Source organism: Notamacropus eugenii, chromosome 2, assembly GCF_028372415.1.
Source record: "Notamacropus eugenii isolate mMacEug1 chromosome 2, mMacEug1.pri_v2, whole genome shotgun sequence".
In the NCBI taxonomy this organism is placed as follows: domain Eukaryota; kingdom Metazoa; phylum Chordata; class Mammalia; order Diprotodontia; family Macropodidae; genus Notamacropus; species Notamacropus eugenii.
In genome coordinates this window covers 148,327,256-148,351,807 of record NC_092873.1, presented here as the reverse complement: position 1 = coordinate 148,351,807, position 24,552 = coordinate 148,327,256, and the positions used below count along the sequence as shown (strand labels likewise).

At 38.3% G+C, this 24,552-nt stretch overlaps 1 protein-coding gene across 5 annotated transcripts in view; it reads right to left on the bottom strand.

The window, feature by feature from the left end:
* Positions 1-24,552, bottom strand: part of MEI4 (meiotic double-stranded break formation protein 4) — a 313,130-nt gene that overhangs the window by 175,922 nt on the left and 112,656 nt on the right. For 4 of the 5 annotated variants that reach the window (XM_072642650.1, XM_072642649.1, XM_072642653.1 and 1 more), the window contains exon 4: positions 16,549-17,099. In XM_072642650.1, the coding sequence (XP_072498751.1) occupies positions 16,549-17,099 (551 nt within the window). Of the gene's footprint in view, positions 1-16,548; positions 17,100-20,578; positions 20,797-24,552 lie in introns of those variants that run through there. The other variant, XM_072642652.1, reaches the window with a different exon arrangement.

Below are 24,552 nucleotides of genomic sequence, written 5' to 3'. Positions count from 1 at the left end.
CACAAAAACTGTTCAAAGACTGGGGCATAAAAACCATCATAAGCAAATGCAGAAAAGCAGAAAAATTAAATGTATCCTTTTGGGACTGTAGTACCATTAAAATTATATTCAAAAAAGATGCCCTAGGAGCATAGATCAAAAATTGGAAAATAAATGATCCTAAAGAATGGGTGGGTCAAAGAACAAATTACAGAACAAATCAATAATATCAAGAAAGATAATAACAACAATGAGATAATATACCACAATTTGTGGGATATAGTCAAAATAATACTTAGGGAAAACTAGATCTCTAAATAATTAGTAAATAAAAGGCAGAAAGAGATGGGCATACAATTAAAAAAACGAGAAAAAGAAAAATTAAAAGTCTTCAAAACAACAAAATATAAATTCTGAAAATCAAAGGAGAAATTCATGAAACTGAAAACAATAAAATGAACTAACAAAACAAAAAATACATAAAGCCTTGGTTAATTTGATTATAAGACAAGTCAATCAAATTACCACTCTCAAAAAAGTGTGAAAGCACTACCCATGAATATGAAATTAAACAATTAGTAGAAGTCCCTATGCCCAATTATATGTGCCAATAAAAGTGACAACTGAATGAAATGGATAAATATTTACAAAATACAAAATACACTGATTAAGAGAAGAAGAAATAGAATACTTAAATAAACTTATCATAGGAAAAGAAAGTGAACAAGCCATAAATGAATTCTCTAAGAAAAACAAACCAACAAACCTAGTACCAAATGATTTACAAGCTAATTCTACCAAGCAGTGAAAGAACAGTTAATTCCAGTTCTATGTAAACTGATTGAAAAACAGTAGGTAAAAAAACAAGTGCTACCAAATTCCTTTAATGACTTAAATATGGTTTTACACCTAAACCAGAGAGAGTAAAAACAGAGAAAAGCTCCAGATTAATTTCACTAATGAATACTGATTATAATATCTTAATAAAATACTGGCAAGGAGACTACATCAATATATCATACAACTGATCATATACTATGACTAAATTGTATTTATACGATAAAGGCAAGGCTGGTTCAGTATTATTGTTCAGTGATTTCAGCTGTGTCCAATTCTTTGTGATCCTATTTGGAATTTTCTTGGAAAAGATACTGATATGTGACATATTAAATACATGTGCAAATTGTGAGGTGTGTAAAATAATAAGGAATGTTTATACAGGGTGTTTTCAATGTCTCAATGCAGTTTTAACCTTTACTAGCTTAAATAGTTGAGTGAATTTAAGAACTGAAGTTTTAGTAACTTAAAACTACACTAAAATTTGGGGATACATTATTGTATCAGCCAGGACCCTGACATACACAGAAGGGCCTGCATACAGGTTCTTAGATCTGATTTTCTAAAAGGAAAGCAACTTTTGAGGGGTCAACAATCACTTTAATCAAGCACATATATCATTCACTTAGCTCAGGGGAAAAAGTCAGCACCCTGAACATCAGAGAAATAAAAACCAACAGACAGGGGCTTCCAACTGTCTGACCATAAGCAATACATACATCACAGATCAACAGACAGATCCAACTGTTTAACCATAAATACATAGTTACCAGAGAAGAAGCACCAACACTTGGGTTTTCAAAGCCAGGGGGCTCCTTAGCAGCTGCCTAGAATCTCATCTGGCCAAACAAACACTTCCAATGAGTAAACCCCAAAACAAAACCTCACCTCGGAGTATATATACACTTTTCAGTGCCAGAGGGCATCACAAGTGTTGAGAGTCAGTGTTAAAAATTAACAAAATGTGTGAGCCTCCAGAGGAAAAGAAATCTCCCCTAATCAAGCGTCCCTTAATGGGCACACCCATTAATGGATGGGGAAGATTTTTAACTCTCATTAGCATTACATCTATATAGAAATATATATCACTACATATCTGAGGTCAAATTTGAACTCAGGAAGATAAGTTTTATTTGCTTCAGGCCCACTAATCTAACCACCGTGTAACCTAGCTGCTGCAAACACGACAGCCCATTAAAAATTTTCTAACACACAGCATATACTCCTAAGTTTGGTTCTTTACGATTTGATAGTGGGTTTTGTTTTTTTTTTTGTTTTTTTTTTATTTTGGGAGTGTGATTTTCTTATTCTTTTTCTCAGTTTTCCTTAAATTTAGGGGTCGGAAAAATTTTATTGAAAATCTTTACTGATATATTTTGCTTATCCATCACCAGAATTTCTCCTAGTATTCTTCCCTGTACCTTTCCTCTCTCTGAGAGCCGTTTCATATAAAAAAAATACCATGTTTAAGGAAAAAAGAAAATAAAAAGAGGAAGAGAAAAAATAACAGCAAATTCAATTTTATATATAGAAAAATCTGAAAAATATATGCCATGTTTCACCTCCATGAACCTCCCATCTCTGTAAAGGTGGGGCATTGGGACTGGGGGATGTTTTTTCTTTGTAATTTTGCAACTTCAATTTAAAAACAAAAACAGTTATTTTCAGTTGCATTGTTTTAGTCACTGCACATATTATTTTCTTCATTCTATTCACTTCATTCTGAATCAGAATATGTCAGCTTTTTATGCTTTGCTGCATTGGTCTTCATCATTTTTAAGTACAGTAATCATTTACCTACATCAACTATAACTTGTTTAGCCATCCTCAACTCAATGGAAGTCTATTTTGTTCTGAAAGATGTTTTCCACAAATTTGTCAAAGGCACACTGAAGATCATAACCAGTTCTTACAATAGTATCTCTACATTTGAACCACTGAGCAAATTTCAACTTTTCGGTTCTATCAACTTTCCAATTTTAGCTATTAATTACAATTAGCATTTTTATTAAGTCTTTTTTTCTCAGCCTCCTTTGCTAGTTTATCACCCACATAATATCCCTTCCTAACTTCGGAAGTTCTCCAAGGTCCTGTTCTGGGTCCTATTCCCTTTTTCTCAATATTTAGTCACTTGATGAACTCATTGGTTCCCATGGGTTTCATTATAATCTCCGTGTAATGGCTCACACATCAAGTCTTGGTTACATAAACAAGATAGGAAGGAAAGAAAGTAGGGAAACCAACATTTATTAAGCACCCACTATGTGCCAAGCACTTTACAAATATTCTCATTTCATCCTTACAGCAGTCCAAGGAGGTAAGTAATAACATTATCCCCATTTTATAATTAAGAAAAGCGAGGCAAACTAAAGTTAGACCTCAACTTGTCCAGGGTCACACAGATAGTAAATAAGCTAGTTTAGGCTAAATTTGGACTGAATTCTTTCTTACTCTAGGCCCAGCACTCCATCCACTGTACCAACTAGCTAACTGCAAGAAAGGGCAGAATTCACTAAGAGGAGAGGAAAGGATACATGCAGAAGTTCATGCTTGGTCATATAAAAAATGCTACAAATCACTACTGATTAAAGAAATGCAAATCAAAACAACTCTGAGGGACCACATCACACCTATCAGATTGACTAACATGAAAAAACATGAAAATGATAAATGCTGGAGAAGATGTGGGAAATTTAGAATGTTGATGCATTGCTGATGGAGTTGTGAACTGATCCAACCATTTCGGAGAGCAATTTGGAACTATGCTCAAAGGGCTATGAACCATGTATAACCTTTATCCCAGCAACAGCACTTCTAGGTCTGTATCCCAAAGAGATCATAAAAACAGGAAAAGGACCCACATGTACAAAAATATTTCCAGCAGCTCTTTTTGTGGCAGCAAAGAATCAAAATTTAGGGGTTGCCTATCAGGTAGGGAATGACTGAACAAGTTGTGGTACATGAATGTAATGGAATACTATTGTACTATAAGAAATTATAAGCAGGCAAACTTCAGAAAAAACCTGCAAAGAATTGAATGAACTGATGCTGAGTGAAGTGAGTAAAACCAGGAGAACATTGTACACAGTAACAGCCATATCACACAATGACCAACTTTGATAGACTTAGCTCTTCTCAGCAATGCAAGGTTCGAATACAACTTGAAAAGATTCACGCTGGAAAACATCCAGAGAAAGAATTTTGGAGTCTGAATGCAGATGGAGGCATACTATTTGCTGTCCTTTCCCTTTGTTTTGTTTTGTTTCTTCTTTCTCATGGTTTCTCCCATTAGTTCTAATTCTTCTTTACATCATGACTAGTGTGAAAATAGGTTTAATATGAATGTATAAGTAGACTCTATATAAGAAAGTATGCTGTCATGGAGAGAGGGAAGGAGAAGAAGGGGGAGAAAATTTAAAAATCAAAACCTTATGAAAGTGAATGGTGAAAACTAAAAATTAATTATTTTTTTAAAAGTTCATGCTTAAGTTAAATCTTGAAGGAAGTAAAACATTCCAGGAGGTAGATCTTGCCTACTCTACACAGTTCTGCATCATGAATTACTTATTACACATTTCAAACTTAACACATCCACATAAGAAAATAACTGCTTTCCCTAAAACCACTTTCTCCTATCAAACTTTCCTATTTCTGTACATGGTGCCATTCTTTCAGTCTCCAAAGCTTGTAAATTTCATGTTACTTTCAACTACATATCCTGTCATCAAATCACGCCATTTTTACATCCAGGTCTTTTGTATTTCTTCCCTTCTCACTACTCACACAGATATTACCTTAGATCAGGTTCTCATCTCCTCTTACTCACACTACTGCAATGAATGTCCTCCTAATATTATCCCTGCCTCAAGTTTCTTTTCACTTTTATCTCTCATCCACACAACTGACAATAAGTTGTTTTCTTTAAGCCCAGATCTGATCATGTAACTCCCTTATTCGGTAATTTTCTAGAGACTCCTTATTCTCTAAGGACATCTATAAACTCTATTTGGCTTTTAAAAATCCTTCACAAGTTGGCTCTAATATACCTTTTCACATTCATCACACATACTTAATTTCCCACACTCTGCAGTCTATCTAGATTGCCTTCTCTGGGTTCCTCACATGTCAACAGCTTATCTCCAATCTCCTTTGTGCTTCCTGCCCACAAGACTAAATAGTGGGGGGCAGAGCCAAGATGGCGGAGTAGAAAGACGCAAATACACATAGCTCCGAACCCACAACCCATACAACATCTGTATAAAGTAACTCACGGCGAATTCTGGAGCAGTGAGGCCACAGAACAGTGGAGCGAAGGAGATTTCTGTTCCAGAGGGACCTGCAAACCTCTCGTAAAAGGTCCGTCGCACTGCAGACGCGGAGCCCAGGCCAGACCTGCCGTGGCCGCGGCACCGAGAGGAACAGATGTGAGCAGGCTTGAGGGACGGGATCTCCAGCGGCCCGCACAAGTCCCTCCACCCCCAGGTGACGGGGGTCGGTGAGAGAGTCTCTTTGGCGGGTCGAGAGGGGAGTGGGGTGCCCCCATAACTCAGGCCCCCTCAGGAGGCAGAGGCTGAGAGGTGGCAGCAGACCAGGGCTCCCCAGGCAGGCAGGAGCCTGGATCCATTGTTGAAGGTCTGTGCATAAACCTCCTGAGGGAATTGAGCCTGAGAGGCGGCCCTGCCCCAACGTGAGCATCTAAACTTAATCTCACACTGAATAGCAGCCCTGCTCCCGCCAAAAGCCCTGAGGCTGGAAGCAGCATTTGAATCTCAGACCCCAAACGCTGGCTGGGAGGATCAGGTGGCGAGGTGGGTGTGAGGAGAATATTCAGAGGTCAAGTCACTGGCTGGGAAAATGCCCAGAAAAGGAAAAAGAAATAAGACTATAGAAGGTTACTTTCTTGGTGAACAGGTATTTCCTCCCTTCCTTTCTGATGAGGAAGAACAATGCTTACCATCGGGCAAAGACACAGAAGTCAAGGCTTCTGTGTCCCAGCCCACCCAATGGGCTCAGGCCATGGAAGAGCTCAAAAAGAATTTTGAAAATCAAGTTAGAGAGGTGGAAGAAAAGCTGGGAAGAGAAATGAGAGACATGAAGTCAAAGCATGAACAGCAGGTCAGCACCCTGCTAAAGGAGACCCAAAAAAATGTTGAAGAAAATAACACCTTGAAAAATAGGCTAACTCAATTGGCAAAAGATGTTCAAGAAGCCAACGAGGAGAAGAATGCTTTCAAAAGCAGAATTAGCCAGATGGAAAAGGAGATTCAAAAGCTCACTGAAGAAAATAGTTCTTTCAAAATTAGAATGGCACAGATGGAGGCTAAGGACTTTATGAGAAACCAAGAAATCACAAAACAAAACCAAAAGAATGGAAAAATGGAAGATAATGTGAAATATCTCATTGGAAAAACAACTGACCTGGAAAATAGATCCAGGAGAGACAATTCAAAAATTATGGGACTACCTGAAAGCCATGATCAAAAAAAGAGCCTAGACATCATCTTTCATGAAATTATCAAGGAAAACCGCCCTGAGATTCTAGAACCAGAGGGCAAAATAAATATTCAAGGAATCCGCAGAACACCGCCTGAAAGAGATCCAAAAAGAGAAACTCCTAGGAACATTGTGGCCAAATTCCAGAGTTCCCATGTCAAGGAGAAAATATTGCAAGCAGCTAGAAAGAAACAATTCAAGTATTGTGGAAATACAATCAGGATAACACAAGATCTAGCAACCTCTACATTAAGGGATCGAAGGGCATGGAATAGGATATTCCAGAAGTCAAAGGAACTAGGACTAAAACCAAGAATCACCTACCCAGCAAAACTGAGTATAATACTTCAGGGGAAAAATTGGTCTTTCAATGAAATAGAGGATTTTTAAGCATTCTTGATGAAAAGACCAGAGCTGAAAAGAAAATTTGACTTTCAAACACAAGAATGAAGAGAACCAGGAAAAGGTAAACAGCAAAGAGAAGTCATAAGGGACTTACTAAAGCTGAACTGTTTACATTCCTACATGGAAAGAAAATATTTGTAACTCTTGAAACTTTTGAGTATCTGGGTACTGGGTGGGATTACACACACACACATGCACACATGCACACACACATAGAGACAGAGTGCACAGAGTGAATTGAAGAGGATGGGATCATATCTTAAAAAAAAATGAAATCAAGCAGTGAGAGAGAAATATATTGGGAGGAGAAAGGGAGAAATTGAATGGGGCAAATTATCTCTCATAAAAGAGGCAAGCAAAAGACTCATTAGTGGAGGGATAAAGAGGGGAGGTGAGAGAAAAACATGAAGTCTACTCTCATCACATTCCACTAAAGGAAAGAATAAAATGCACACTCATTTTGGTAGGAAAACCTATCTTACAATACAGGAAAGTGGGGGATAAGGGGATAAGCAGGATGGGGGGGATGATAGAAGGGAGGGCATGGGGAGGAGGGTGCAATATGAGGTCAACACTCATGGTGAGGGATAGGATCAAAAGAGAATAGAAGTAATGGGGGACAGGATAGGATAGAGGGAAATATAGTTAGTCTTATACAACACAACTATTATGGAAGTCATTTGCAAAACTACACAGATTTGGCCTATATTGAATTACTGGCCTTCCAAAGGGAAGGGGTGGAGAGGGAGGGAGGTAAAGAAGTTGGAACTCAAAGTGTTAGGATCAACTGTCGAGTAATGTTCTTGCCACTAGGACATAAGAAATACAGGTAAAGGGGTATAGAAAGCTATCTGGCCCTACAGAACAAAAGAGATGACGGAGACAAGGGCAGAGAGGGATGATAAAAGAAAGAGCAGATTGGTCATAGGGGCAATTAGAATGCTTGGTGGTTGGGGGGGGAGGGGATAAAAGGGAAGAAAATCTGTAACCCAAAATTTTGTGAAAATGAATGTTAAAAGTTAAATAAATAAATTTAATTTAAAAAAAAGACTAAATAGTACTCTCTACTCACATCAGTCCTAAATAATCTCTCATTTATTTCAAGATGCTACTTACCTTCTACGTGAAGTCTTTCTTGACTCCACCAATTTTTAGTGCTCTCTATCTTTCCTTTGTATTTCTCTTGTATATATTTGCATATACTTATATAAACTGTGTAATAAGCCTATCTATGAGCATGTAAGGAATACTGCAGATAAAATTGCCATTGTACAAGGGTGTTGGGAGATAGCATGCAGGAGAATTGCAATGACATGTAATAGAAGTACATTGGAGAGACCTTAGAACATGCACAGACATACTGCAACTGGTTCAGGTCTATTAACCATGTGATGAGGAAGAGTCCTCCTGATTGGCTGGGAGGATACATTCTAAAAGTCAAATCAAGCAGAGCCTCAGCATCTTTTCCTTTAGTCTGGCCTCTTTTCAGGGACAAACCTAGGACTTTTCTTCCAAGGCCACATGTGGTTCCATGAATGAGGGTCACAATTCACTCACTGAATTAGCATTGTTCTTTTCATTTTAGATGAAGAAAACTGGAGGTAATGACTTGTGAGTTTTGAAAATTCATGAGTGTAAGTTGCCTGAGCTTCAGAATTCTGAGAGTTGAGTCCTTGCAAGATTTATCAATACATTTCTAGTACTGATACCATAAAGGACCCAGCCCAGCAATAGGCAAAATGAGGATTTATCAGGTAATGATGAAGCATTTGGACAGGGACTTGATGTTACCAATGCTATGCAGAATTTGTGCTAAGTCTTAGTCTATTCTTCCCAGAGACTGAGAAGTTACTGGAGGGATTGTTCCCCTGAGGTATTGGAGGAAAATGTTTATTCTTCTGATCTTGCTGTACCTTCAGAATAAATATCCCTTTAGATGAACTCACAGATATTAAGTGGTTAAGTGGAACCGGGGGAAATTACTATCACCAGTTAATTCCTGTCAATTAGAGATAGCCAATGTTAGTCATTGGTGGTTAAAGGTGTTGGGATGGAACTACATTAGAATAGGGGATCAAGCTGATGGAAGTAGAGACGAGATGCCCTAAGCCTTCTGGGGTACCCCTAGGCCCCTCAGAAGGAGAAAAGTCTGGCTCTGTTCTAGCAGAGTGAGTGAGGCCAAAACATACAAAACAACTAGAGGCAAAGTGGATAGAGCACTGCATCTGGGGTAAGGAAGACCCAATTTTAAATCTAGCTCCAGATATTCACTGGGTGTATGACCCTGAGCAAGTCAGGTTCCTCAACTGTAAAATGGGGGTATTACTAGCACCTAACTTTCAGGTTTGTTGTAAGAATTAAATGAGGTATTTGTTAAAAGTGCTTAGTACTGTAGTAGCCACTATATAAAATGCTTACTTCCTTCCCTATTTATAACTATACATAGGGTCTCTGTCATTAGAATGTAATCTCTGAGGGAAAGATTTCATTTTTTCTTTGTATTCCCAACACTTATCACAATGTACTATATTAAATAAATGCTTGCATGATTGACTGATCATTCTTTAAGTAGTATATTTCTTATTCATTTAACATATATATCCAACTGAACAAAATGCCTCTCCTGGCGACATCATAACCTAACAGAACACCTTATAGCCTCTGTAATGGATAAGTATCAATGCTGACAACTGTTCTTTAAGAGCACTATCCCTTATCAAAAGCTTAGCTTTACTTTCATAAATTGATACTGTTTGAACCTTGAAGTCAAGCCTCATTGTTACTGTGAGCTTGGACCAAAGGCTTAATCTCTTCATTACACAGAGGATGAATTTGTCCACCCCACTCTCCAGAATGATTAAAGACTATCTTCATGGTAATCAATGTGTCCTTCCCAATAATGGCCCTCAATTCCATCTAGCTACTGCTCTTTGGCTCCCACTTTTTCACCTCTCTACGATATTTTGCACATGAGCTTACACTTTAAACCAATATTTCCCTTGGCTAGCATGCCTCTCTACTTGACAAGAAAATTAAACTCCGACTGGCTAAGGTGATTCCTGGACCCTATAGAGCTTTTTCACCAGGAAAACTGTTTTGCAGAGTCAAAGTTGGGATCCTTACTTTTGACCATTGTTAAAGAGTTAACACCTTATTTAAGCAAATAAGTTTGTAAATGTGATAGCATCCTATTTATCATAATCTTTTATTTTAACTTTGAATTGAATTTGAAGTTGTTTTAACAAATCAATGATATGACTGCACACAGAGAGCAGATTATGAAATTACTATCACCAGTTAATTCCTGTCAGTTAGAGATAGCCAAAATCACCTGCAGGAAAGGGCTGAGGCTGACGGTGCTCATCAAAATCAGAACCTTTTGATTCATTCTTGAAGGAAAGTATTCATACATGTGTAAGCCATCTGAGTGCTCATTAAGTTTTTGTCCTCTTCTTTCTTCATTCCTTATCACCTTTCCCATGTTCTGTTTTGGCATTTATTTCTACAGTGATATTAAATTGTAGGTTGCCTTAGAATGAAGCATCTTGTCAAATTTTTCATCAAATTCCTTTACTTCATCCTCTGAAACAAACACTGGCAAATATGCTTAAATTATCTTCATAGTCTCTGTTCTTATAGTTTTTATGGGCATTTCAGGCAAGATAGCCAGGTGTCTCACAAAATGATGTTTCATCTTTGTGAGCACAATGAAACTAACTTAAACCCCTTTTTTTGCTTCCTTGAAGAGAGCTGTCTTTTCATTTGCCTGCAACCTTTTTTTGGATATCTTCTAATTTAACTTAGAGTAAGAATGAAAATGGGGTAGGCTAGGTGGCACAGTAGATGTATCTCTGGGCCTGGAGTGAGGAAGACTCCTCTTCCTGAATTCAAATATGGCCTAGCTGTGCGACCCTGGACAAGTCATATAACTCTGTTTGCCTCAGTTTCTTCATCTGTAAAATGAACTGGAAAAAGAAAGGGCAAACCATTTTAGCATCTCTGCCAAGAGAACCCTAAAAGGGGTCATGAAGAGCCAGACATGACTGAACAACAATAATGAAGATATGGATTCAGTTCCGTTTTTCTAGTAGAATAACAAATCAATGGTTACTGGACAAAGATTACCCATTAGAAGTAAGGGCAGGTCCCGATCCTGTGATTTTATTGATACAGGGAAACCCAAAATGAGGAAATCCCCTTTATTAATGCAATTTAGTACAATCTCTGGAATTTAAATTCTTGAGAGTTGTCTCGAGCACTAAAAGGTTATGTCTCAGAAGTCGTAAGTGTCACAGGCAGGACTTGATCCCAGATATTTCTGGCTCTTATACTGGTTCTCCATCCATTGGCTTCCTCTCTTATTAAGAGTAGCAGCACGGGGTTGAAGCCAAGATGGCGGAGTAGAAAGACACACATACGCAGGGTCTCCCCACACAGCCCATAAAATACCTGTAGAGAGGGACTCTCAACAAATTTTGGAGCAGCAGAAGTGGAGAACAACAGAGTGGAAGAGATTTCCAGTCCAGGGTGACCGGAAAGGCCCACGGAAACGTCTGGTGCAATGGATGCAGAGCGGAGGGGAGCGTGGAGCCCAGCCCAGCCTTGGCCGCACAGCGCAGCTTGCGAATAGCCCTCAGGGATGGAATCTCCAGTCACGGAATTCTCAGTCCCAGCAGCAACAGGTCCTCAGATCCCTCAACCCACAGGTGCCAAAGGTCAGTGATGGGTTTTTTTCAGCTGGCCAGGAAGGGAGAAGGGCCTTCCCATAGCTACAGCCTCAGGCAGCGGCCCGCAGAGGCCACATCTGGCAGGCAGCAGGAGTTCTCACTGCAGCCCCTACAGCAGCCTGAGACCACTGCTGGATCCTAAGAACCCCTGGGGGCACTGAGGGAGTTGGTCTTTGTCTGGCACTGAATGGTGGCCCTGCCCCCACAGCTTGACTGAATCCCACCCCCTCAGTGCTAGCTTGGCAGAACTGGAGGTCAGGTGCCTGTGGAGAGGAAAGTCTGCTAAGATTCTGGGCACAAAAATCCCTCCCTGCGCCTAGACCAGTACATGCTTGATTGGGCCACGTTGGAGGAAGTGAGATCTTACAAGTCCCCAGAGTATACCCTACTCTTGACAAAGGACCCAAAAGTCAAGTAACTGGTTGGGAAAATGCCCAAAAACGGGGAAAAAAATAAGACCATAGAAGGATACTTTCTTGGTGAACAGATATCCTCATCTTTTTGGATGAGGAAGAACAATGCTTACCATCAGGGAAAGATGTAAAAGTCAAGGCTTCTGCATCCCAAAAAGAAAAAATAAATATTCAGTGGTCTTAGGCCATGGAAGAGCTCAAAAAGGATTTTGAAAATCAAGTTAGAGAGGTGGAGGAAAAACTGGGAAGAGAAATGAGAGAGATGCAAGAAAAACATGAAAAGCAGGTCAACACCTTGCTAAAGGAGACCCCAAAAAATGCTGAAGAAAATAACACTCTGAAAAATAGGCTAACTCAATTGGCAAAAGAGGTTCAAAAAGCCAATGAGGAGAAGAATGCTTTAAAAAGCAGAATCAGCCAAATGGAAAAGGAGATTCAAATGCTCACTGAAGAAAACAGTTCTTTCAAAATTAGAATGGAACAGATGGAGGCTAATGACTTTATGAGAAACCAAGAAATCACAAAACAAAACCAAAAGAATGAAAAAATGGAAGATAGTGTGAAATATCTCACTGGAAAAACAACTGACCTGGAAAATAGATCCAGGAGAGACAATTTAAAAATTATGGGCCTACCTAAAAGCCATTATCAAAAAAAGAGCCTAGACATCATCTTTCATGAAATTATCAAGGAAAGCTGCCCTGAGATTCTAGAACCAGGGGGCAAAATAAATATTGAAGGAATCTACCAATCACCGCCTGAAAGAGATCCAAAAAGAGAAACTCCTAGGAACATTGCGGCCAAATTCCAGAGTTCCCAGGGCAAGGAGAAAATATTGCAAGCAGCTAGAAAGAAACAATTCAAGTATTGTGGAAATACAATCAGGGTAACACAAGATCTAGCAGCTTCTACATTAAGGGATCAAAGGGCGTGGAATAGGATATTCCAGAAGTCAAAGGAACTAGGACTAAAACCAAGAATCATCTACCTAGCAAAATTGAGGATAATACTTCAGGGGAAAAAATGGTCTTTCAATGAAATAGAGGTCTTTCAAGCATTCTTGATGAAAAGACCAGAGCTGAAAAGAAAATCTGACCTTCAAACATAAGAATCAAGAGATGCATGAAAAGGTAAACAGTAAAGAGAAATCATAAGGGACTTACTAAGTTGAACTATATACATTCCTACATGGAAAGACAATATTTTTAGCTCTTGAAACTTTTTTCAGTATCTGGGTAGTTGGTGGAATTACACGCATGCACACATATACACACACACATACACAGAGCACAGGGTGAATTGAATAGGGTGGAATCATATCTTTAAAAAATGAAATTAAGGGGTGAGAGAGAAATATATTGGGAGGAGAAAGAGAGAAATGGAATGGGGCAAATTATCTCTCATAAAATAGGCAAGTAAAAGACTTCAGTGGAGGGAAAAAGAGAGGAGGTGAGAGAAAAAACATGAAGCTTACTTTCATCACAATTGACTAAAGGAAGGAATAAAATGCACACTCATTTTGGTATGAAAACCTATCTTACAATACAGGAAAGTGGGGGAGAAGGGGATAAGCAGGGAGGGGGGGATGATGGAAGGGAGGACAGTGGGAGGAGGGAGCAATTTGAAGTCAACACTCTTGGAGAGGGACAGGATCAAAAAAGAGAATAGAAGCAATGGAGGGCAGGATAGAATGGAGGGAAATATAGTTAGTCTTACACAATATGACTATTATGGAAGTCATCTACAAAACTACACAGATATGGCCTATATTGAATTGCTTGCCTTCCCAAAGGGAATGAGTGGGGAGGGAGGGATGGGGAGAAGTTGGAACTCAAAGTTTTAGGAACAACTGTTGAGTATTGTTCTTGCAACTAGGAAATAAGAAATACAGGTAATGGGTTATGGAAAGTTATCTTGCCCTACAGGACAAAAGAGAAGATGGGGATAAGGGAAGGGATGGATGTTAGAAGAGAGGGCAGATTGGTGATAGGGGCAATTAGAATGCTCAGCGTTTTGGGGTGGGGGGAGGGAAGAAATGGGGAGAAAATTTGGAACCCAAAATTTTGTGGGAATGAATGTTCAAAAGTTAAATAAATAAACAAATAAATAAATAAATTAAAAAATTAAAAAAATATAAAAAAAAGAGTAGTAGCAGCTCAACTTTACTTCTAGATATCCCAAACACTGTGATTCTTATAATTCGCACTCCTTTTCTACCAATAGCAGTAGAGAAAAGTGATGCATTATAGGGTCTTTGTATTATAGAACTAAAGCTATAAGAGACCTCAGAGGCTACCTCATCCAACCCTCTTATTTTACAGATGAAGAAACAGAAGTCTAGGGAGGATGAGTAATTTATCCAGTTTCTCAAAGATTGTAAGCAACAGAAGTTACATTTAAACCCAGGTCTTCTGACTCCAAACTATACCAAACCACCTCAAGGAAAGAAAGAGGCTGCACAAAATGGAATTTTATTTTCTATTTTTATCTTTTTCAAAGGCCATCATGACCAAAAAAGGCTGATGGCTACCACTGATAAGCCTCCCTTCTCATTGAGTTAACTGGGTCTTGGGCAGCAGAGATCTCAACTTTTTACAAACATTAGCTCATTTGATCTTTACAACAACCCTGCAAAGTAGACACTATCAATATCCCCATTTTAGAGTTGACAGAAGAGGCAAACAGTAATTATGTGACTTGCCCAGTATCATGCACATCCAGTAAATGTCTGAAGCTATTTGAAATCAGGTATTCCTGACCCCAGACCAAGTGTTGTCTACTGTGCTTCCAGGTGCCACTACAGTAAAGCCTATGCATTAATCCTTTTCATACTGTTAGAATCAGTCAGAGTTTGGGTACTCTTTGCTTAGTCTTCCAGAACTCAGGCTCACCTTTATAAGTCTTTTTTTTCATCCTGGTCAGAGAACTGAGACAATACACACAGACCCAGGCAGTGTGCCTACATAAGCATGCAAACACATGCACACACACACATTTTTTTTTTTCTATTGTGTCTGGTGAATAATGAAACTCAACCAAGTACTGTCATTTTCATCATGTAAAAAGTGTTTTAAATTGGGAAGAACAAAACAGAAACCAAGGGAAAAGGTAGGAAAATGAGAAAAGTATCATGGAGTGATTGGGTTTTTCAACTTTATCTAAAAAGAGCAATGAGAAGTCAATTTTATCTTCTATAATTGTGGTACACTGATGGGGTATGATGAGAATAGAAAAAAGGATTCTATAGAAATGTCAAATATTTTCACATCTGCTAAAAAATTCCATCACACTTTCTTTTCCTACAGTGTCTATCACTATAATAAGTTTTTTAAAATAAATTGAGCACAGATAAAGAATAGAACACAGATCAACTCAAGAGATCTTTGATAACTCTAGTCAATATTTTGAATATTTATATAAAAATGAAAATTACTTAAGGGATAGATTATGAACTCAATAAAAGCAAATAGCAATAGTACATTTTAAAAATCAATAGAATAGCAGCTTACTCTGTGAAACACCATTTCCAAGATAAGGCTGAAACAGTTTTATTCCTCTGTATCCACTTCTATTCTTTCTTAGTTGTCAATTAAAAAGGACAGAGATTAGGGTATTTAATATTGCCCAAGGGAAGGAAAAAGAGACCAAAGTAAATATAACACAATAAAAGGAAGAAAAACAATTATACCTTTAAGTGGGGGGGGGAGGGAAAGAAGACTTCAGTTACATAAATGTTACAACAGAATGGAACTTGGGGCTTGCCTATTTCAGCACCTCCAAGTAGCTCTTGATAACAAGAAAAAGAAATACGATCTGTTCAATGTATGGCTTGTTTCCTACCATCTATCAGTCCATTTGTGGAATATCTGCTATGTGTACCACTGTACTGATCCTAGAGCAGGAACAAAGGAAATGAAGACAGTCTTCAACCTCAAGAAGTTACAATCTAATGAGGGTGAATGGACAAACACAAATTTATAGTTATTAATCATAATATGATAGCACAACATAAAGGATTTTAATGTTGTAGACCCATTAAGCTGAAAAACCATTAAAATTTTTAGAAATTTAGAATTTTTTACTTTTAAGTAGTAAAGAGAATGGGTAGTTAGATGGTACAGTAGATAGAGCACTAACGAGGTATAGAGTCTAGAAGACCAATGTTTAAATCTGGCCTCAGACACTGATAAGCTGTGTGACCCTAGGTAAGTCACCTACCTCCATTTGCTCTAGTGTTTTCATCTATAAAATGAGATGGAGAAGAAAATGGCAAACCATGCCAGTATCTTTGCGAAGAAAACCCCAAATGGGGTCACCAAAAGTCTGACACACTGAAACAACTGAAAACAACAAACAGCAAACAAGACACTAGAATAAGCAACAAAAGAACTAGCTCCAGAGATAGAATGTAAGCACAGGGCCTGATGTATACAGACAGGAGTTATCCAAAAACAAAGAATAATAGAAGTTTTGGGGGAAAGCAATAAGAATGGAAAAAAAATGGCAAGTTGGCAGGCTCTGGGATGTAATGCATGATAAAAGGATATAGTGACTGGTGCAAGGGAAGGACTTTAGAAACATAAGGGACATCCATTTCAAAAAATGGAATTATATAACACATGTCTGCAATGTCAATTAAACTCATTCTACACATTTTATTTCAACTTTACAAAATGTAACAATATACTACTTACCCGATTAATATTGCTGTTCCTTAAAATAACCTGCACTAGAGTTTTCTCAAATTCTTCCAACTTCTTGAAACATTTTTTAAGTATGTGATTAGATAAATTACAATCATCGATTAACCTAGTCAAAATACAAACTGCTTCTGTCAAAAAGTTTGAGAAAGGGAGTTTAGGGTCACTGTAAAAAATTATCAGGCCATCAAGCAACCGAAAAACAGAATCAGATACTGTGGAACAGTCACTTTCAAACTTGTTTAAATCTGTTTTCAAACTACCAGATTCTGTCAAGTTCTTCAGTTCAAGCACATGTTGCAAAAATTGCAGGTGAGAAGATAAAGTTTTCTCTTGGAAGGCACAATGACTTTTTGCAATGGGCAGTCGATATACAGAAATCTCAGAAGAAGAAGGAAAACTCTCTTCAACATTCTGGGACAGTTCTGAAGGATCAGTTCTGTTCTCACTTAACACATCACAGCCAGAGTCTTCCAGCTGACTAGAGATGTTCTCAGGACTTTCAGGCTCCTTAGAGGACAGAGGATCAGTTGTGTTTCCTGAAACTAAACAAAAAAATATATGTGACTTAACAATGATTTTCTGGTGTACTTAAAATCTGTTAATTTAAGATCAAACCATTTGTTGTTGAAACCTAAAATGGTAAATGAAAGGCCTACCAAAAGCAATGACCCGAATATTATCAAAAAAAAAAAGGAAAGATTATCTTCAAACAAAATCTTCAAAGAAAAGAGTATAACAATGATAAAAACTCTTATTTTCACTGGCAAAAGGTAGCAAAGATTCCTCTTGATATTTCCTCATAAACAAGAAAAGCTTCCAAGTGGCTGCTCAATCCCTTCTTTCACTTTTTGCTCTAAGTCAATGATAAAATTCATCTAATTTCTATCTCTTTTCCTATTTTCATCACAACTTCTTAAATTTTAGAACCACATTATGGATGATTTCCAGAGTTTTCTCCAATGACTTAACCAATTTGTTAAGAAAGTTGTACAAGAAAACAAAGGAAGAATGAAACTAGGCAATTTCCATGGTGTAAGAGAGGGGAAATCAATATGTAAAAGTCTAGGAACTGTCACCAATGTATTTTAAAATGTCACTGAAATCTCTTTAGAAATAGAAATTACATTCAGCTTTCATTCAAATGGTTATCCCTAAATAAATATTCTGAAAGGTCTGCTCCTTTAGCCAGTCATTCCTTAGAGGAAACAGAAAGAGGTTTCACATACAGGGAATGGGGGACCAGCCTTCAGAGTCTGGGAAAACTGGTTCAAGCACTGCTTCAGGTATCAATTACATGAGCAGTCATGGGAAAGACATTTAACCTCCCATAATGCCTTGGTACTTCAATGTGACTATCCCTGAGTATTTAGTAGTAGTTGATTTATCAATATGCATAGAGAAAAAAATTTCAAGTCTCTACAAGCAATTCCTATAATGGTGAAATTACATGTGCAGGTCACCACCACTCCCCCACATAGTCTCAACCATTCTTCTGCACATCAAAATGGATATAGCAGTTATCTAATAGAGGATGTATTTAAATCAAAGAAATAAAAAGTACTTTAATCTGTATTTTATGAGATGGGGTAATCTTTTTATGTATGTGTAGTTCAGGTAGCTATGTGGTACCATGGACAGAGCAGGAGGCCTGGAATCAGGAAGACTCATCTTTCTGAGTTCAAGTCTGGCCTCAGACATTTACTAGATGTGTGATCCTATGCAAGTCACTTAACTCCTGTTGGCCTCAGCTTTCTCATCTGTAAAATGGTCTGGAGGAGAAAATGGCAAACCACTCTTGTAACTTTGCCAAGAAAACCCAATGGGGTCACAATGGGGTCACATGACTAAAAAGACTGAGCAACAAATATAAAAATATATAATAATTATATATAAATTAACATTTCATATGTGTAGGGATGGAAGACTTCAGCAGTTTGGAACACCTTCTCAAGTCAGGTCAACAAGCATTTAATAAGCACTTAGCACCATACTAAACACTAGGAATGCAAGAAAAAAAAAACCAGCTCCTACATTCCATGAGCTTACATTCTAGTGGTAGAAATAACATGCCAACTCACCAAAAATACACACATACACACACAGAGGCATAATCAGAGGTAATCTTAGAGGAAAAGAACTAGCAGTGGAGGGAATGAGGCCACTTGAAGAAGGCAGCTGTCAACAAGTATTTATGAAGCCTTTATTATGTTTCAGGCACTTTGTAACGTCACGGGGATTAAAAAAACACCCCACAAAAACAATACCTTTTTTCACGGAGCTCAATCTGATGGAGAGAGAGGAAGACCATATACAAACAACCATGTACAAACAAAATATACACTGGATAAATTGGTGATACTCTCAGAGGAATGTGATTGGTTGCTATCAAATTGGTTGTTCTCAAAGAAGATAAAAATGACACCATTATGTTGAAGTCATACTATAGTGTGTCTGACTATGCCTGATCAGACCAATATGAGCTCTGAAGGCTTTGCCACAGGTTGGGTACAAAAAGTCCACGTATACATTTGGGGTGGATATAATAACAGGAAAGTCACTAACATTCAGGAGGATCAGAAAAGGTTTACTACACAAAGTAGAATATTAGCTGAGACTCAGAAGAAGTCAAGGATACCAGAGGGCAGAGATGAGGAAGGAAGGAATGCTAGGCATGTGAAATAGCCAGGCAAAATTAAGATAATCAGGAGATGGGCGGGTCTTGTACGAGAAACAGCAAGGAGGACAGTGTCACTGCACTTAAAACTACATGGGAGTTTAAGACTGGAAAGTCAAGGATACAGGTTATGAAAGGCTCCAAAAGCCATAGGATTTTGTATTTGATCATGGAATCAATGAAGAGTCACTGGAATAAGGCATGATGAATAACAAAGGAACTTGGTCAGACCTAAACTTTGGAAATATAACTTTGATAGTTCAGAGGAGGACTGAATAAAGGAGTGAGACAAGGAAGCTAGTGCAAAAGTTCAAACCTAAGGTGATAATGACCTGTACCAAGGTGGTGGCAAGGTCAATGTAGAGGAGGGGTCATATATTAGAGAGCTGTGAACATAGAATCAACAGGAATTGGCCACTGATTGTACTGGAGGTGAGTGGAGACAGTAAGAGGCTAAAGATGACTATTGGGTTGAGAAACTGGGTGAACTAGAAGGATGGTGGTGCCATCAACTTCAATGAAGAAGTTTAGAAGAGGGGAGACTTGGGGGTCAAAGGGAATAGATTATGAGTAAAGTTTTGCACATGATGAGTTTAAGATGTGTATACTTTGTACAGTTTGAGATTTCTAATAGGTGGCTGGAGATGCAAGACTGGAGGTCAGGACAGAGATAAGGGAGGGATAGATAAATCTGATAATCATGTGCATAAAGAGGATTACTGAAGATATGGAAGCTGATGAGATCACCAAGTGAAATAGTAAAGAAGGAAAAGAAAAAAGAGTCCAGGACAAGTCTTGGGGGTACATTTTCAATTAGTGGGAGTCAAGAGATAAAGGGAAGATCAGTGTCACAAGAAGCTAGAGCAGAATACATGAGAAGAAGGTGACCGACAGTGTGAAAAGCATCATCAGACTGTTCATGAAAGGTGAGGACTGGAAAAGCACATTTGATTTGCCAATTTGTGAATTCCCCAATTGGTAACTTTAGAGAGAGCAGTTTCAATCAAATGTGGATGTCAGAAACCATCTTGAAAAGAATTTAGAAAACGGTGAGATCTTGCCCTACAAGAAAAGAGAGAAGATGGGGATAAGGAAAGGGAGGGATGTGACAGAAGGGAGAGTAGACTGGGGGAAGGGATAATCAGAATGCACTACATTTTGCAGTAGGGAAGGGGAGAGATAGGGAGAAAATTTGTAACTCAAAATCTTGTGGAAATGAATGTTGAAAACTAAAAATAAATAAAAAAATGAAAAAGGAAATGAAGAGGAAAAAAATCAGCATAACTCAGTAATAAAATGAAAAAGCCTGAAAATATGTGCATTATATAATACTTATTAATCTCCTACCTCTGTGAAAAAGTGGATGGAAATGTCTTCTTAAGTCTCTTCTTTCAAGTCTCTTACATTTTATAGTTTTCCACGATTCATTTAAAAATTTATCTGTGTGTGTTATGGCTCTGCAGCAGTTCATGTAGATTTTTTGTGCTTCTCAATGATCACCACATTCATCATTTCTCATGGCACAGTCACATTCTGTTACACTCATGTACCACCTTTTTTTTTTTTCTTTTACCATTCTCTAATTGATGGACATATCCTCTGTTATGGACTCTGCCCTCACAAAAAGTGTTACAATAATATTTTGGCACATATGGAGACTTTTTTCTTGACAATGGTCTATTTGGTGAATAAAACCATAATGAAATCTGTAGGATAAAGGATATGAGCATTTTCAGTAACTTTATTTGCATAACTCCAAATTGCTTTCCCAAGTGATTGTCCTAATTCTCAGCTCCAATGTCTTTTGGTTTTACACATACACAAATACATAAGCATATGTATATGTGTATACTTCTAGAAACACATACACATTTGAGTGTATATTTGTGTAGCTTATCTACTAAACTCTTACCACAGAAATTTGATGCAAAAATGTTTTCCTATTCTAACTGCATTAAATTTGTTTGTGCAGAAGCCTTTTGGTTTCATTAATCAAAGTTAGCTCTTTTAACTTTGTAAATGTTTGTATCATTTATTTCCAATTAAGACATCTCCTACCCATAAAAAAAAAAAAGAAAACAGTGAGAAGATTATCCATAAAACCAAAGAGAGATATAGAATGGTAACTGTTGCACTCCTCAGCTGACCAAATTGTGTGAAAGTTAAATTTTTGACAATGACAATCTTATTCTTCAAAAGATAAGGAAGCACTGAGATAAACTATAATTCCAGAATTTATTGTGATCAATAAGGAAGTGGCTATCAAAGCAGAAATGACAGGAAACTGAGATACCATGGCATAAGCATTTTTGTTAAAATTATTTTTCCTATGGCATTCCCTTTATCTGCTACTTTAAAAATCCTTTGATGGAGGGGAGAAAAAAAATCACACAGCTCTACTATTATTGTACAGTCTGGACTTTAAGATATTTGATTTCAAAGAGTTTAGAGAAACAAAAAGGAAAATGCCATGACCTAAAATTGCACAAGAGAATTAAGCACAAAAGGTAAGGTATGCTATCAAGACCAAAATTTTGACAATTCACATACATTATTTCACCATGGAAAGAACACAAAACAGTGTTATGCTCATATAAAAGTAAAAGTCAGGAATATTAAAGCAACAAAAGGGGAGATTTTAAAATATCTTTTTAGTTACTAGAGAAGAAGATGAAAGACCCATTGTTTGGGGTAGATAACTGATTTTAAAGAAATTAGTTAACTCTTATTTTGCTTTTTTCTAACAAAATATGTAGAAAATGTACAAGAAAAATGATTAAAAGGAGATTAAAACCAATGACAAATAAAGATATAAAAAAGAGAATAACTACTACTTTGAATGAGTTCTATTCTACAGTCAAGATGAACTACATCCTAGGTTGTTGAAAGAATGTGTTGACATGATTGCTGACCTGCAATCAGTGATTTTTCCAATATCATAGAGAACAAGAGAAATGAAAGCGGGCAAGAGACTGGCAAATGTGCTAACTTTCAGAAGTGTACTAAGGTGTATCCTTCAAAATAATCATAAAATTAAGTTGGATTAAAAATTTCTATAATTGTTGTTGAAGGAATGGTTTAGTAACACTTAAAAGTTGAAGAAATATTTTTACCAAAATAGTTTTTACCAAAAGGAATTTCATTTTCTTTTTTTTCCACAGGATTCTTAACATAGTACACCAAGACATTGTTAAGGAAATTATACACATATTTCAGGAAGGCTTTTGAAGAAATCATTCAGCAAGATGGCAGAGAAGAAGGAAGGACGTGATGTAGCTCTCCTCGTATAGCCCATAAAATACCTGAAAAAACTGAAAACTGACTCTAAACAAATTCTAGAGCAGCAGAATACACAAAACGACAGAGTGAAAGAGATTTCCACCCCAAGACAGCCTGGAAGACCAACAAGAAAGTCTTATGGTACCAGGCTCAGAGCAGAGCACAACACAGTGTTGGCCATGCAGCATGGAACTGAAGCAGGCTTCAGGGCACAGAATCATGGGCTGCTGCTACATTTCTCAGATCTCTCAATCCACAAACACAAAAAACAACTTCAAAGGTCAGTGAGAAAGCTCTTTCACCAGGGTGAGAAGGGAACACAGTCTGGCCCCAGCCCCAGGGTAGCTGGGGTTACTGAGGCAGCAGGATCCATTTTAGGAACCCTCAGCCTAAAGGCCCTGGGGGAATCAAGTGGCTGATCTGGAAGTCAGCCCTAAGTGGCAGTCCTGGGGTGAGGAGGAGCACTGGCCTGATGGAGCTGGGGGAGGCTCTGGAGAGGGAATTCTACTCACAGATCCTGGGCAGAAAAGCTTATGGTAGCTCCCAGAACAGAGTGGAGGCTTCGAGAGAGTGAAATCCTCACCCTTGATTGTGCCACCTTGGAGGAACTGAGAGCTTACAGGTCTCTAAAGTATACCCTCCACTTGACAAACTACTCAAAAGTCAAGTAACAGGTTGGGAAAATGCCCAAAAAAGGGAGGAAAATAAGACTATTCTTGGTGAATAGTCTTGGGTATTTCTTGGTGAACAAGTATTTTCTTCCATCCTTTCAAATGAGTAAGAACAAACCATCAGCAGAAGACATAAAAGTGAAAGTTTCTGCATCCAAAACCTCCAAAAAAGAAATATGCAATGATCTCAGGACATGCAAGAGCTCAAAAAGGATTTTGAAAATCAAGTAAGAGAGGTGTAGAAAAAATGGGAAGACAAATGAGTGATGTAAGAAAATCATGAAGAGAGTCAACAGCCTCCCAAAAGGAGACCTAAAACACTGCTGAAGGAAATAACATCTTTAAAAATAGACTAACAGAAATGGCAAAAAAGGTCCAAAAATCCAATGAGAAGAATGCTTTAAAAAGCAGAATTAGCCAAGTGGAAAAGGAGGTTCAAAAGCTCACTTAAGAAAATAGTTGTTTAAAAATTTTGGAGGCAGAGCCAAGATGGCAGAGTAGAAAGACACATATATTTTAGCGCTTCCCCCACAGTCCATAAAATACCTGTAAAAAATGACTCTCAACAAATTCTAGAGCAGCAGAAGCCACAAAACAACACAGTGAAAGAGATTTCCAGTCAAAGGTAACCTGGAACGCCAACAGGAAAGGTCTATCTCACAGAGTGTGGAGCAGAGCACAGCCCAGCCTTGGTTGCATGGCACCAGGAGGAATAGGACTGGAACAGGCCTTCGGGGCAGAATCCTCAGCAGGAACAGAGGTTCCCAGACCCTTCAACCAACAAATGCCAAATAAAGCTTCAAAAGTCAGTGAAAGGGCTTTTCCAACTGGGCAAGAAGGGTGCAGGGTCAATCCCTAGCCCTGACCCCAGGCAGCAGCAGCAGTGGTGGCTGTAGCAGTGGTGGCTGCAGCTGTAGCATCCATCTGAGAAGCCCTTAGCCTAAAGGCCCTGGGGGAAATCAGTCAGTTGATCTGAATCTCAGCCCTAAATGGCAGCCCTGCCCTCCACCTAAAGCCCCTGGGGGAATTGAGCAGCTGATCTGAATCTCAGTCCTGAGCATGGCCCTGGGGCGAGGAGGTAGGCTGTTATGGAGAGGGAATTCGACTACTCACAGATTCTGGGCAGAAAAGTTTTTGGTTGCTCTCAGGCCAGAGTGCAGGCAAAGAGAGGAGTGAACTCCTCTCCCTTGATTGTGCCACATTGGAGGATCTGAGAACTTTCAGGTCCTCAGAGCATACTGTTCTCTTGACAAAAGACTCAAAACTCAAGTAACTGGCTGGGAAAATGCCCAAAAAGGGGGAAAAGAATAAAACTACAGAAGGTTACTTTCTTGGTGAACAGGTATTTTCTGCCATCCTTTCAGATGAAGA